The sequence below is a fragment of the Labrus mixtus genome, chromosome 4, assembly GCF_963584025.1.
Source record: "Labrus mixtus chromosome 4, fLabMix1.1, whole genome shotgun sequence".
NCBI lineage: Eukaryota > Metazoa > Chordata > Actinopteri > Labriformes > Labridae > Labrus > Labrus mixtus.
In genome coordinates, this window is record NC_083615.1 from 22,886,616 (window position 1) to 22,902,297 (window position 15,682).

The 15,682-nt window shown below is 38.9% G+C and overlaps 2 protein-coding genes across 4 annotated transcripts in view; one reads left to right on the forward strand and one right to left on the reverse strand.

Annotated features, from left to right (window-relative positions):
• Nucleotides 1–9,526, forward strand: part of si:dkey-238o13.4 (uncharacterized protein LOC560780 homolog) — a 171,544-nt gene extending 162,018 nt beyond the window's left edge. Inside the window, exon 7 of the transcript XR_009672972.1 lies at nt 9,515–9,526. The gene's annotated coding sequence lies outside the window, so the exon portion shown is untranslated. The remainder of the gene's footprint in view (nt 1–9,514) is intronic.
• The window catches only part of spire2 (spire-type actin nucleation factor 2), a 28,661-nt gene continuing 17,274 nt past the window's right edge, over nt 4,296–15,682 (reverse strand). The window contains exons 8-16 of one of the 3 annotated variants that reach the window (XR_009672971.1): nt 14,847–15,013; nt 13,792–14,011; nt 11,446–11,573; nt 10,101–10,238; nt 9,941–10,008; nt 9,216–9,243; nt 8,936–8,964; nt 8,497–8,594; nt 5,549–5,648 (exon numbers count right to left, since the gene is read on the reverse strand). Coding sequence is in view for 2 of the 3 variants with exons in the window: in XM_061036434.1 (XP_060892417.1) it covers nt 5,270–5,648; nt 8,497–8,594; nt 9,216–9,243; nt 9,941–10,008; nt 10,101–10,238; nt 11,446–11,573; nt 13,792–14,011; nt 14,847–15,013 (1,226 nt within the window). In the remaining variant the exon portion in view is untranslated. Of the gene's footprint in view, nt 5,649–8,496; nt 8,595–8,935; nt 8,965–9,215; nt 9,244–9,940; nt 10,009–10,100; nt 10,239–11,445; nt 11,574–13,791; nt 14,012–14,846; nt 15,014–15,682 lie in introns of all 3 variants that reach the window. The other 2 variants (XM_061036435.1, XM_061036434.1) reach the window with 2 other exon arrangements.

A 15,682-nucleotide genomic window follows, 5' to 3' on the forward strand; every position in this document is an offset into this window, starting at 1 on the left:
GACACACCCACTCCCACTCTGTGGCTTCAGGCGGAGGAAGAGAAAAAACAGAGGGACTCCCGAAAAAAGAGAGGGAGAGGGAAAAGAAAAGAACAACTGGCTGTGATGGGCCAGCCCAACAGGGGCTTGTTTTTGAGTTCAGGTTGTAAAGCTGTCCGACTTCCAGTACAAAGTGGGCAGCAACAAATACAGACATCCGTTCTCATCTTTCAAAATAAAATTCACCACGAATCCTCTTGTTTTTGAGCCAGTCTGGAGTAAGAAACAATTTATGAAGGGATTCTTGTTATGAAGGGAATTTTTTCATTAAGTTTATTCAGAATTTCAAGAATAATGCCAATCTTTTAGAATAAAGTTGAATATAAACCTTAAACTTAGTCTATAATTCCCACATGAGACAATGTTAGCCTATGTACTCGCAAAACCAAGATTTTTTATGACTTTATTGAAAAATATTTAATAACACAAGAGTTGGCTTATTGTCCAAACACAGGCAAGAAGAAACAGTTCATTTACAAAACAGTTTTAGTTAAAACTCATACATGTTATTACATAGGCCCATTACTTCTTTCTTTTGAAAATTATGTGTAGCAAGATTAACAAAAAAGACATGGTGTTCAGCAGATTTCTTTTAAATGTTGGCTGAAATAAAAAAAAACTGTCTGGTCTTACAGTCAGATATTTTCAGCACTTTAAGTCCCGACTCGCAGCCATAAAGTTATGGCAATTTTTTGGAAAGTTCAACCCTCTAAGCACGAATTACTTGACACTAAGACTGGTGGTTAAAAAACTCTACAGTAACTTTCACTGAAAAAAGTCCCTATAGTTCAGCGGTGGATGCAGCTTTCAAGACCAGTTTGATACATTTATGATTTATACTGAAAGTTTAATCCTCTGATTTCCTGTTTCATTCTATCTGACGGCCTTTAACTTGACGAAGTTTATGTGCATGAAGAGTGAACTGAGAGCCGGATGAAAGACTCAGGCAGCCAATAGACATGTAGACCCGTAGATTATTTATTAATGATGATAGAGGCGGGGCGTCCATGTAGCATTATGGACACACTGACTGTGTTCAAAGCCTACTCACATTCATTCACTCTTTTTCTCTATTAATGGATACAACTGGCTAAACATTTGTGTTTACCTATTGCAGGTTTTAATGTAATCTCTATCAGTAGTAGGCTACACTGCTGTGATAGGCCTTGTAACTTTAATGAAGGCAACATATACAATAAATGTGGACGTGTGGTATAGTAAAAAACGTATTAAATTCCTCACAGGATATCTAAATCTTACATTCCTAGGGTCCAGACTCTCAAGGACTGACAAAACATTCAACAGACTAATTTGAGATGATTTCCTCTTTATTTGTTCAGGTATTAACTATTCAGGTAGCCTGAAGAAAGAAAAGAAAATCTTTTAAATATGCAGGCTTTAAAACATTGCAAAACCTTACCGAAGTACACAACAGAGTAGGGATGTAAAGATTAATTGTAAAATTGTGATAAATTGATTCAAAGGTAAAAGATTCACATCGATACTCTAAAAAATGAATCGCAATAATATGGTGAGCATCAGCAGCTGTAGAGCAAGATTTTTTAAATTGAGGATGCACCAACGTCTTTTAAATCGGAGGTGTGGAAGCATTTTGGATTCCCCAAGACAGAAAATGAAAGAGGTGAGAAGATAACAGACAAGACAAAAAACTGTGTGCAAATATTACAAGACAGGGAACTACTCAAATAGCACAACCAACATGATGAAGCATTTAATCAACACCACAATGAGAAGCTCCAATCACCTCCTTGTTGTGAGAAAAAGAACATCAGAAGGCCAAACCACTGACAAGTGGGTTTGAAGCCCCTAAAGGAATCTTTTTCATCCTTTGTCTACAGTCTCATTTTGTAAAATCAATCATGAGAGAATCGTATCGTGAGTTGAGTGAATTGTTACATCCCTATAAAAGAGACATTTCATCTCTCTTTGACAACCAAGGTGTTTACCTATTGTCTGTGTCAAATTATTGAAATTGTAATTGTATGAAATGTATAAAAATGCTTAATAGACTGGAAGGTGATAAAAAAAAAAATCTAATTATTTGAAGACAACAAACTTGCAAGATGGATGTTGGTATTGGTTTCATTATCCATTAACAACATGATTATAATCATGATGATTTTTTTTCACATCAGCTTCACTTAGTCGATAAGACACATAAGCATTATTTATTTGCTGTCATACTTTAATCTGAACCAGCTAAGGGTTGAAATTAGAATCCAGTTTTAAAAACAATTCATTGTCATATAACAACCCTTTAAATCACAGCAAAAGTAACTTGTGGTGCTGAAATGAATCATAGTGACACAAAAAAAACGTCAAAGGTAATATTAAAAATATTTCATCCTTTTAGTAGCTGACTACAAGTTCACAAAGGTAGATTTCCCTTGGGCCATGGGTTGGGCTATAGCTTTAAAAAGTCGTTTTCCTGAGATCAAAAAAATATATGTAACAAAAACAGTCTTTTAAGTTGCACTCGAAATTCAATGATGTGATTATTACAAGATGAGCTCATTCATCAAATCCCTTTTATCACACAACAAAATATCTTCCCTTCTCTTCTGGGGCCTGATGCAGACAAGTGATTTCTTCACAGTCTGATGTGATTCTTTCTGCACAGGCATCATTGGGAAAGAACACCTGCATTTTCTTCTTCTTCTTCTTTTCTTCTTCTTTTTGCATGACCCAACCAATAGTTAATAGTTAAGATGATACTTATTTGTTGTTAACTGGAAAGATTAATGAGAAATAATTAAAATAGAAGTTATACATCTTGATCCCTTTGCCAGGTTACATAACTCCTACTATATAGGTTAAGCATTTTCTCATTGTTGCTTCTTCTCCTAGTTAGAAAACAGGTGGTTAAAAAAAGAGGGAAGGAAAACAACAACGCGTATTCCCATAGGCCTACACATTTATATAGTGGGATTGTATTACATTATTTGTACATTTATTAAAATTTCTAAACTAACTCTGTGCAGCAGAATAAGATTTGGGCCATTAAACCAACTACCATGCAGGATTATACTAAGATTGAACGTAGGATGCTTTGGGCTGACAAGAGACCTGGAGCATAGAGCTTACTGTACATTGAAATATTTTGTTGGCGGCAGTGGCTGGATGCAAATAATAATTCTATAGCATTATGGCATTAGATTGAGGGACTGCACTAGAAAATATAAAATAACACACAATTGTCAGGCTGCTGGGTGGTGTATTGGTTTTGTGCTGTGGCCTCACAGCAAGAAGATTCCTGGTTCATTTCCCTGGCCGGACAGTGGGCTTGACTGTCCGGCTTCCTCCCACAATCCCAAGACAAATTTATTGGGTTAATTGGTGACTCTACGCTGACTGTCAGTTTGAATCGTTGTTTGTTGTTCGTCTCTATGTGTAAGCTCTGTGATTGACTGTCAACCTGTCCAGGGTGAACCCTGCCTCTCTCTCTATGGCAGCTGAGCTCTTCCAGCGCCCGTTGATGCCAAAGAGGGTAAGCAGAATAGATAATACATTGATATCATCTTTTACATTTTTATCACAAATCTACAGAATAATCTTGTCATAGTTCAAGCAAAGTGAACACATTTGATAACCCATACAGCTACAGCTCACGTTACCATTCAGCTGTTTAGTAGACAATTTTACTGATAGCTAGGAGGGGGCTGACAGCTAACATTACTGTTTAGTTGTGTTACATAAAAAGGCGAGAAGTGGTTAAATTCTAGCATTATCTGTTGTCAAGCTAACAGGCTGTTAAAATGTGTTGTTTTGACTTGATATATGGTCAGATTTCACTGGATCTTTACTGTTCATGTGTCTTTACAGTTGCTCTTTAATTGAGCGTGATGCAATTATAAAAACTTTCTGATGCCCCTAATTAAAACAAACACAGCAGTATGCATTTATACCAACACCCAACCTGAGCATGACATCAGAGGAAAATTGCCACTGTGTGAATATGGTGAGCTCCAAAACTGAGCATAATTTCCCTGCTGAGTTCTCTTTTACTCCAGCTTCCTCAGTTGGTTAACACATATGTGCATTGCTTTGATGAATAGAAAAAGCTAAAGTCACCTCTATATTGTAGATTTAGTTGCTGGTAGTTTTATGCTTTTGCACAAATAAATAAAATCAAAATGATTTCTACATCTATGCATAAAGTGCAGCAGTTTGACCTCATAGGCTGCACAGAGCACAGCATGCAGAGTGAACAGCAAAAACTCACAGACGCAGTACTGTTTGTGTTTGTCGTTACAATTTATTGCAGTTGGGTTTTACTTTTTGTTTACAAATCCAGAGCAGATGGCAAGCGTCTATGGGGAGTAAGAGGCGGGAGTTTCATCTGCTCACTTCAAACCAGCATCATCATGCTGCAGCAGTTTAAGGTGCAACTTCACCCCTTTACATTCACAGTGTCGCCGCTTTCATACCCCATCCAGCTGTACCTGGGACTATACAAGCATGTCTAAAATGCAAAAGAGCCTTCATTATGCAGCAGCCACTTGTTACAAATCCCTTTTTGGATAATTAAAAATAAATGTTCCTGTGTTGTGTACAAGCTTCTAACTTTACAATTCTGTTTCTGTGTCTCTAAATTACATTCATAACAAAACAAGGCAACAAGAGGGAGATAAGATGCTAGGGGTTACACGTTGACTCTATGCTGTACAGCTTTTATTCTCGTCAAACTACCACCGCCACCTCACACTCCCTCCACCTTCTCTCTCACAGTGTTTAGTCCCCCACTCACTGCTTTCTCATCCACCCTCTACCTCCTACTGCTGTAGGAGCTGCTGTGAGCAGCAGGCAGGGAAGTCATGGTGCTGTAAGTACAGCACTCAAAACTTTCAAGAGACTGGGGGGTTCAGTGCATGTGCATTATGTGTGCGTGTGTGATGTAGTTGGAAAGTAGATGATGGGTGAGGCGGTGGTGGTTCAGAATCCCTAGCTTTCTTTTTTTTTTTTACTAAAAGGTCTTCTATATATCATCATAAAAGCTTTATACATCAAAGCACAACCATTAAGATAATTTAATGCTCCAACCCAGCAATCGTTTATAGAATGACCTTAATTGGATTTGAAGAATTCTACCTTTCCTGTGAATGTGTGTGTGCACAGTGCAGAATAACTACTCATTAAGTGTGTATGTGTGTGTGTGTATGTATGTGTGAGCATGTGTGAGCAGAAAGGGATAAAACATCGGCCCGACAGTTCATTGGTTCACATTGTTCGTGGTCTTGGTGTGGAGCTGAGGCGAAGGAGACGACGATGACAAGAGAAGCTGTTGACGATGGTGCTGGGGAGTGAGCTGGGGGTAACACTGAGGGGGAGGTGGAGGACAAGTCTCAAGCTTGGACTGTCGCTGCAGCTGTGGTCTCAGGGGAGCCGCAGGAGCAGCAGCAGCAGCAGCAGCAGCTTTGGCCTCCCTCTTGGGAGTGTTGTTGAGGATGTCCAGGCTCCGTCGGCTGGAGGAAATTACATCAGCCACGAATTTGGTGCACTCAGCGCAGATGTCGCGCAGCGTGCAGCCGTGTGCGTACAGGTGGGGGAACTCCTCCTCCACTGAGCGGCGGGTTAAACTGCGCAGAGACCTGCAGATGAACAGGGTTGAAAGTCAATTTGATATAAATTCAGATAAGTAGCAATAAGTAGAGCTTACTCTTGATGCTATTCATTTTATATTAAAATAATTCCCTGAAATGAGCTTTACTGAGCTATTTTGTTTCAGTCTGAGGATGTAAGGTTTAATTGCAAGGTCATAATCGCGTTTAGAACAGAAAAGGTTGGTAGCTAAACCAGTTTTAACAATGGAATAACTGCTCACAGGAGGACAAGCGAGACATGCATACAAGTCTTACATGATATTTCAGTTTTGGTGTAAAATTTGACTTCCAACCAATGTTTAAACTTGATTTTGCAGCTTCAAATTCAACATCTTTGTAGTAGTGGCATTTTAAACAGAAATATTGACTGTCCAAAGTATAAATGTGAATTTATCCTGTATGCTAATTTCAGCTTATTTAATTAAATACAACAAGATAAATGCTTTTACTTAAAAAATAACATACTGGATAGGTCATTATAGACACAACCAAAAGATTAAGATCATCAGCTTTGATTAAATTATTGCTTTAGTGAAACCTTCTAGATCTGTCATTATTGCTGCATGGTGTGGTGGTAATGACAGGTACGAAACAGGAGTTATCGTGCTAATATACCAAAAACAATCCTTCTTTCTCATTTGTCTTCACACGGGTATGAGGAGTGAGGACATTAATGACAGCTGAGTAATTATTACATAATGGCTGCTTAGAGGCCTCAGAGGAGGCACAACACTGATTATATAACAATGGAAAGGGGGGTGGGTGATTGGATTGAGTAGGCAATCTGTGATTGGTTGAGGTAAGCACACGACTGTATCTTCTTAAATTGGAGAAGGTTAGCAGTCAGTGGCTTGAGGGAGGGGCGGGCAGACTTAAATAGATCTAACCTGTGTTCTTAACCTGGCCTGAGCAGTTGCCCTTGGCTTGGACACCTGCCACGATTGGCTGAAAGAACTGTGAGGAAACTGAGCCTGAGTATCATGAGCAAGGAGTCCATCCAAATGTCAAGATAACTTTAGACCTTGGACATTACAAAGAAAATCCTAGGACTATCTCAACAACTGCAATATGGACTGCCATGACAGTCTTCATTGACATTAATGTTCCTTTACCTTATAAATACTTTTTTCAATAAAAATATTGCGACAACAATTGGATGTGTTGCCGTTATGTTTGAAACACAGATTCAAGCCCTACCTAGCTACCAAGGGATGCATTGTGTAAACTATAGTCATTCCCTGACTTCTCTTCTGATGTGATCATCAGGTCAGGGTTAAATTCTTCGATTAGGTTAATGACTAAATGCTTACAATAATAATGACATTACTATCAGCCTACTTGTGTTAATCACTCGAGCTAATCATAGACTTTATCTAAGAATGGGCTGTAGAAAATAATGTTATCACTCATTGTTTTGTTAAATGTTTTTTGAAAGCTCAAACTTGACATTTTTTCCATCACTTTGTTGTTGTTTTTTAAACCAGAATATTTGTCTGAGAGGGTGAGTAGTCAACTCAAGTCAATTTATAAATCACGTTGACCAAAGTGCTCTACAACCAAGAGAAACAATCCAATTGAAATGAAATCCCCCAAAAAGATCAAGAGAGTCCACAAACAAAGATACTGAAGAAAATGCTCACAAGATCACAAGATCAAGGTCAACTAGAATTAATTGACATCAAAAAGGGATTCGTCTTCAGCAGTGACCTAAAAATGTTGATCGACTGAGCAGATCATATGTGGATAGGATTACTGTTCCAAAATTTAGGAGCCACCACCACAAAAGCTCAATCCCCTCTTTTTTGATCTTGGGACAAAGAGCAGTTGGTTAGTTGACCTTAGTGGTCTTACTGGAATATGAAAGTGTAAATCAGATTGACAAGATAGGAAGGTGCTAATCCATTTAAAACCTTAAAAGTAATCAATAAAATCTTAAAATCAACCCTTTAGCAGACAGGAAGCTAATGAAGAGAGGCTAAATGGGTGCAATTCTGTCATCTTTTTTCCCAGTTAGCAGACGGCTGCAGTGTTTTGTATGATTTGGAGACGTTGCAGGGATGATGATAACATTACAAATAAAAATCTTGAATCTTGAATAAGATTTTTCACACTTTGACATTTGTGGGAAGCTACAGTAGAGGGCCAAGAGTAGGAACAAGGTCATCAAAAAAAGCTGTTGCTTGCCAAATACAGTATAACAATCTTGGTCTTGTTTTCGATCAAATTTAGAAAATTCAACTCCATCCAAATTTTAAAATCGTTCAGACAGGAAGATAGATTTGGACGTCATCAACGAAGAAGTGAAAGGGAATATTGTCTCTTTACTTCATTGCTCTAAAGGGCAACAGATACAACAAAAAAGGAAAGGGGCCCAAAATGGAGCCTTGCAGGACTCCACAAGTAAGTGGGGCTGTGTCCAAAGAATATTCGCCCAGGTGGACAGAGAAACTCCATCCTGTGAGATCGGACTCAAACCATTTGAGGGCAGTGCCTTTTATGCCCACACAATGCTAAAGGTGTGAGAAAAGGATCTTGTGATCCACTGTATCAAAGGCAGCTTTCAGGTATAACATCTCTAAAACAGGTCATTGTAAACTCTCAACAAGGATACAAGTGTAGCAATGTGTAAATCATGCCATAGCACTGAAACTGTTATGCTGACAGGTCAGCATGGTAGGGACTTATTGGTCACATGTATCCACAACCTTAAGCATACCCTACCCTATCAATCAATGGAGTGGATTTATTTTTATTTAGACACCTATGCATTCACTTACAATCTGTGAAGTTGCCCCCTACTGACCTCAAATGGGTTTAATAACAGACTTAGACTCACTTATAGACTTGGCTTTTGTGCCCATGGCTCTTTGGAGTGCTGTGGAAGCCGACAGTGTACACAGGAATATGGGCCATCTTCTTTGATGGGATCTTCATCTTCATAAAGGGGAAGAAACATCATAGGGGAAAAACAATAAGATAGAAAAAAATGAGAAAGTGTTATTAAAGCATACACAGGGGACAAATATTATTTAAACCAGTATTTATAAAGTTTGAATAGATACAAACACAAAAACACTAAGAACTCCACACTTAGACACCACATAACCATGACCGTTAAATGTCACAGACAACAAAGACCGAACTCAATTAATGTTACAACAAAATGTACTGTAGCACAACACCCCAACAAACAACAACAACACACAAATTATTTAGAAATCACATACACACAAAAAAAATGCACAAAATCCAGACAGCCTAAACGTCAAACCTACAGAGCACAGACCCACACATCCAACACAGCCTGGGACCGCGGCAACAAATCAAAACCAACAAAAGAACAACAGAAGAGGACGTTAACAGGAATACCAGCCACTTCAGTGGTTGGTTAACGTCCCAAACAAAACAATCTGTGAACAGGAGTTTCAACATCCAAATACATTCTTGCTATCATTTTGCAAAGCAATAAAAAAGCAAAGTAATCACTGACACATACTTAATCATAACACAATTGCTTTGGATGAATCAATATAACTCAAAATATGGTTTCATTACCTTTGCACTGCAGGAGCCGCAGACAGATCTGTGAGAGAAATTAATGTAGATTTATTTTTGTGCTTTTTGTGCTTTTATTGTGGAGACAGGACAGTGGATAGAGTTGGAAATCAGGGACAGAGAGTGTGGGGAATAACATGCACGAAAGGAGCCACAGATTGGATTTGAACCTGGGCCGCCAACTTGACTACAACCTCTGTGTATTGGGCATTACAGATACATTTTGGGGGGGGACAAATCAGGAGTGAGTGTGTGTGAGTTTTAGTAGTGACTACTAAAATTCAAATAAAGCCATAAAGTGGTTTGCTTCAAGGGAAACGTTTCTTTCTGTGTTCATATTTTACAGTTTTGGCTGCCATGTTTATGGAGACAGTAGCAGTAATACTTGTAATTACACTGAACTCACAAAGTTAAAAAGGGACACATGGGCTCAATTTGTTCATATTTTAGGGTCTACATGATGAAAAGTTACAAAACACTTTAGAATGTCTCTAGTAAATTGCTTCAGTCAGCAGCAGGTAAACAGGTATGAGATATTTTTTTTCGGCAAATGGAGTAAACCAAAAAACTTTCACTGATTATTCTCTACAAGTGATTATTACAACATAACCACTAGGCTATCCAGCACGCCATTAAATAGGTGATACAAATTCAAGCATTTCCTTTAAAAGAAACCTAATCTTTCAAAAATTCCAAATAGGTTCAATAACAAAATGATGAGATACCTTTTACATAATAAGCAGGTAGATGGCCATGACAAGAGAGGGAATTTCACCCTGCAGCAGCAGCAAACCTGACAAAAAACACACAAACCTGGTGAATAAATGTATTCATAGTAAACATAGCACAGAAAGAGCAGCAATGAGGGAAGATCTGCTATGTTACCTTTCCCCTCTTTAGGTTATTGTAGAGTTCTTTGCTCTGAAGAAACTTCTCCATCTCTGCTTTGACCAACACTCTGCGCACATTGATGACCTCATCCACCGTTAAGGCAAGACTCTCCACAGGGTGGCTGAACTCCTCCTGAACATACCAGACAGCAGAAGAAGAGAAAATCTCCAAACTGTCAGTCAGTCCAGCCATTGTTTACTGTAGACTCTGCAGTTTGCCTCAGCTCCTCTGACCATTTAGCATCTTTCATCTCATCGTTTCATTGCCATAAGGTTTCTGTTTAAGTTGACTATTTCGCTGCATAAAATAGTTTTCCTGTGTTTTTTTAAACTAGGCTATTTTTTTTTACATAAATGAGGCTCTTAAATTTAACAATTGATTCATTAAAAGTCTAATAGGTACACATATTTTTGATTTGATGCAGTGGATGGCTTCAGACAGCAGCCGGGGAACATGCTTTCATGTGATCTTTGTGGGAAAATATGCCTGATCAAAGTACATCTGCTAAAAGTTCCTACTGTTGCCACTGCTCAGCTAAAATTGTTATTCTAAATGTCTGACAACATTACTGAAAGAACACCTGAACAGGTGAAACTTTATTCTTAAGTAAGGAGCTTTTTGTTTAAAACCATCTCTTATTTTCTCTGAAACCACAATACTCCATTGACAAACATTTGACCCTGAATGGGTAAGTTTGCAGTCATTACAACCCATCTCAAGAAGTGATCTATTTGGGCAGGTGAAATGGTCTAGTGGGGCAGTTCCATAAAATGTTGACCTATAAGTCATGACACATGTTTTCAGATACTAGAATTCCCCTCCAAAAGTCGTTGTAGCAAAGATGAAGTGACGTGACTGAAAGCTCTAAAAAAGTTACAACAAGGATTGATGACTGCTTTTTTTTCAAAGTCGTTTTTTAAGCCAACATAGAATGCCCTAAAAAACACAGACATAAGTCTAAATCATAAAGAAAGGCACATTTACTGAAAATCATGATCATGTAATTTGACTGAACACGCACTCGTGAGGATAAAAGACAATTATTTCAACTAAGTGACTTTGCCCAATGAATACGTTTTTCTTATCTCTTAATAATAGAATAAAATCAACCTTCAAGTTCTGTCTATTGACAAATGTTTCTGGAAATTCAAAGAATTATTTGTATGCAATTAAATTGAAATACTCTTACTACCAAATTATTTACGTGTTTAGGGAAACTTCATTCCCAAAGAGTTATTCATTGATGAAACTGACTTAACAAGGTGAATGTTGTTGCTGCATTATCAGCAGGACTGCGGACATTTCACACTGAGCTAAACAAGCCCCAACGCAAACTCACCATCCACTGGTTCTTGTCTTCAGCTCTGGAGCCTGACCTTGTTTCTGACGGCTCAGTGGTCTCATCGACTGAACTCAGAGACAGTCGGGCCGGAGAGGGCGGCACCCAGCCGTGAACTGGGAAGGAAGCTGGGGAGAAGGAGAAGTGGTTGAAAATGTAGGAAGAATTTAGAGTTTAATAGAAGGAACAAACACAATCAAATCAATGTAGGACAGAATCAGAAAGTGAACGAGAGAAATCCACAAATCCCAGTCTAACAAGTCCATAAATTACACATCATTCAGCTGTGTCTCAGATCTCAGCATGCCTGTCAGTCGACCCTCACACTGCCATGTATTATTCATCTGTTTTCAGTGGAGATATTGAGCCCATGCTGCTCCATCTGTAACTTAGATCACTGTGAGAGGTAGATCTAAAAGAGGAGCTCAGCAGAGGCTCTGACGGAGGTGGTGGAGGTGGTGGAGGTGGTGGTGGTGGGGGTTAAAAGAGAACACACACTGGGTGCCTCTTCCATCCTGCAAATGGAAGGTGTCAATTTGGCTCTAATGGAAAGTAAACAGACTGAGAGGAAGGTGGGTAAACATCATTAGCGCATATAATTTGGATCAGCTGTTGATGGCAGCTTACAGGCTTACACTCTCACAATGAAGACAAGGGAGCCCCCTGTAGGCAAAGTCCTGAACTACAACATAAATCTCCATCAAGATATGACGGTCTAAAGCTTGTGGTGTGCAGCTGTGTGGATCAGCTTGCAGCAGGAACAGATTAAAGTTTGCATTGTTTCCCAAACAATTATCTCTGGATATGGATGGCGGGGCTGCTAAAGCAAGAATCATGGCCATCAGACAATTTACCTCCTCCCTGTGGCTAACCCATTAGCTTTACTGGGTTACACTTTATCAGCACATCTTTGTATTTGATTAGAATCCATCACAACACTCCCAACAGCTTGATGGAAGATAAAGCTCCTGCCAAGTCCCTGTCAGCAAGGTTGTTAGGATTTGATCACAGTGGACTCTTATTTCAGCACGTTAACAGTAATTTAATGAGGTTAGTGCTGAGATATACCTGAGGTTTGAGATTGAATCGGTGGGGACAAAGTCTTAACAACAAATGAATCATTCATTGCCTTGAAAGGAGAACTTAAACCCTGAAAAATATTCTCTTTCAATAAAATAAAAAATCATTTGGTAAAAGTGGTACAAAAGATTACAGTATGTTACATTTTAATTTCCTAATATAAAATCACTGATACAGCCGCTACCTGCTTAATACGGTTATGAGGACCATGAGTATGATTTTACACTATGTAAAAATATCCAAATCTCCAGCTCACTAATCCATAAATGGAGGACAAAAAATAGTGTCTGTGGAGACTGCAGAAAGTAGTTAAACTGGCACTCTGTCTCCATCTGTGGGAGGACAGTTAAAACTGCAAGCAGTGTGAATCATCTGCCACAGAAGGTGACAGCTTTTCATGCAAAATAAAAACATGACAGCAGCTGATCCCAATTAATGTTCATTTCAGCCAAATATGAACATCTATTAAGATCAGCGGTCTATAAAGGCCATCTTTGGATTTAACCTTAACTATAATGGAGACTACAGCTACAAATAAAAGGATCCATAAATAATGTTATTTAGATCATACAGAACACAAACTGCATTTCTTCTTGCATGCTTTCTGTTGGTTTTGGTGTCCAAACTGATTTTAGTTTCACACAGGAGACAAAGGGCTGTCCTGTTGTACTGACACTTAACTCTCTCTTAACTCTCTCATTGCAAGATGAGCTTCGCGTGTTTGTATTTAACATGCGAGCTTGATGGGCACCAGTAGACCATATGTCATAATGAAACACTGAGTAGAATATGATCAAATGCAGTCAGACATGCACTCAGATTGTCTGCCGCATCCTACGAAAACATAAGCAAAAGGGAGCCCTTGGTGTTGCTATGGCAATATGATACTTTTAATCGACCACAACAAACTCACTCTAAAATTAATTAGATGAAATTGTAGTCTCAGTAGTTGTTTTAGAAAGGTTGCCAATATATTGATAGGTCATCAACCAGCATCACATTAATGTGTTGAGCAATAACACACACTGTGCATAAGGTTTCTCAAGAGTAAAGACATGACATAGAAAAGACACTGGAAATTCAAGAAGGCTGGAAAAGCCACAGACTACATTACCATAATATTATACCATAATACAATACCATATTTTTATCTTCATACATATGCTATGTGTAATTGGACATATTCACGTGATCAATGAAAGAGTGAAGAATAGGAAGCGGCTTCATTAAGTGGAGAATCAGTAGCACAATCATGTACAAACTGACCTCTCTGATAAGGAGGCGGCCCAGCTCCAGTCAGAGTCCTGGACCGAGGCCTTTCGCCCCTCAGCATGACCCCACCACCCAGCTGGGACGACTCAGAGAGCGAGGGAAGCATCTCACCACGGAGCAGGGCCAGGTCGTGCTCTGAGAAGGAGCGATCTCTTTTTAGAGGTGTGGGCGAGCTCTCAGCCCTCCTGAAGTCGCTGTCTGGAGACTCCTCCTCCTAAAGAGGGGGAAGAAGGGGAATGGGATGTCAAAAGAAAGATGATCAAATATTGTGTGTATATTGTCATATTGGGCATATTAGTCTTGAACAACTCGCTCCAAGCAAGGCAAATAAAGCTGCCGGTGTATTTTCTAAAGGCCAATTATGATACCAGAGTAAAGAAGCACCTTGTCTTAAGTTAAAGCCCACAATTTACTATTTTAATTAAGTTAATCTCAAAAACCTCAAAGTACCTGAAAGTATATATAATAACATACCATCAGTGTATAACTGTAATTCAATTATTTCAGCATTAATGTTGCAGCTGTTCATGTGCAGTGACCATAGTGGAGAAATAAACAGCTGTTTTATAAGACTCACAGGAAAATATTTGTTTAAAGGTATTAAAAAGGTAGTAGAGAATAAAGGGGAGAAGATGAGCTCTACCTATGCTGCATATTAAAACTGGATTATACCTTTATAATCCAGTTTTCACACACTATGCTTAAATTAAGAAAAAAAACAAGATATTGAAACTAAGTTGGAAAAAAAGTAAACATGCTGTCCCCCTGGACTGAGCAGGAGTTAGTTTTGACTGCCCCTTTTATACAGCACAAGGAGAAAGACATCACGTTTTGATTTCCCGAAGTTATTGAGTGTAAAATAGAGAAGAGGATTCTCTCAATCAATATTCCCTTTCCAGCACTGTGCTGTCCTCCATCAGCATACAGGCATCTCAACCCTCTGAAAGTGGAGCACTGAGTCTCTGCTGCTGCTGCTGCGGATCAGCCCTGTGAGACAGCAACAATGAGTCCAATGATTCCTCTACTAATATCTCAGCGTCTGGCCTCACCTCAGATATGTTCATCTCTTCCATCTCGGCCAGAGTGGGAGCCTTGAGCAGTACACGAGGGCGGGACGGCAGGCGTGATCCAAGTTCAGACACAGACAGGTCGATGCATGAGGTGGATTTGACATCACAAGGACAAGTTTGAGCCAGGCAGGGCAGCGAGCCAAACGCTGAGGGAGGAGAAACCAAACACAACAAGAACAGAGAAACTGAGAGAGGGCAGTGATTCCATGATGTACCACAGATAGATAGGAACTTTATTAATCCCTTGGAAAGGTTCACTCAGGGAAATTTAGAATGTGCAGCATTTTACCATCAACAAGATATAACCACACCACTGTTCATAATAATTGTACTCAAGCAAACAACTTTGAACTGCATTGCCCTTACAGTTTTACCACTGTATTAAATGTTGTTTTGAGTAGTACTGGGATCCTTATGGGAGACTGTTTAGTTGTATAGCACGAGGAGCTCCTCTTTCAGTGCAACCAGAACTTAAAGGTTCACTTATTACTTTTTCTATAGTAACAAATTGTAGCATTGTCCAATCAATTTGACAATTTCACACAAAGTTTGTCACTTGATTTGGATTCACCTCGTACCAAGACACAGCAAACAGAAAAAGTTAATGACGAGATGGATATAGTAGCAGCTCAAGAGACAAAAAAACATTCTCAAAGCTTCAAAGAAAGCGTACATACAGTTGAGTGTGAGTTTGACCTGTGTAATCAATGTGTTTATTTGCTTTGGTTTAACACAACTTGGCACATCGCTCCATTTGAAAGAGAAAAAAAACGTTTATTAAATGCACATTTTATCATTCCTTGTAAAATACAGAT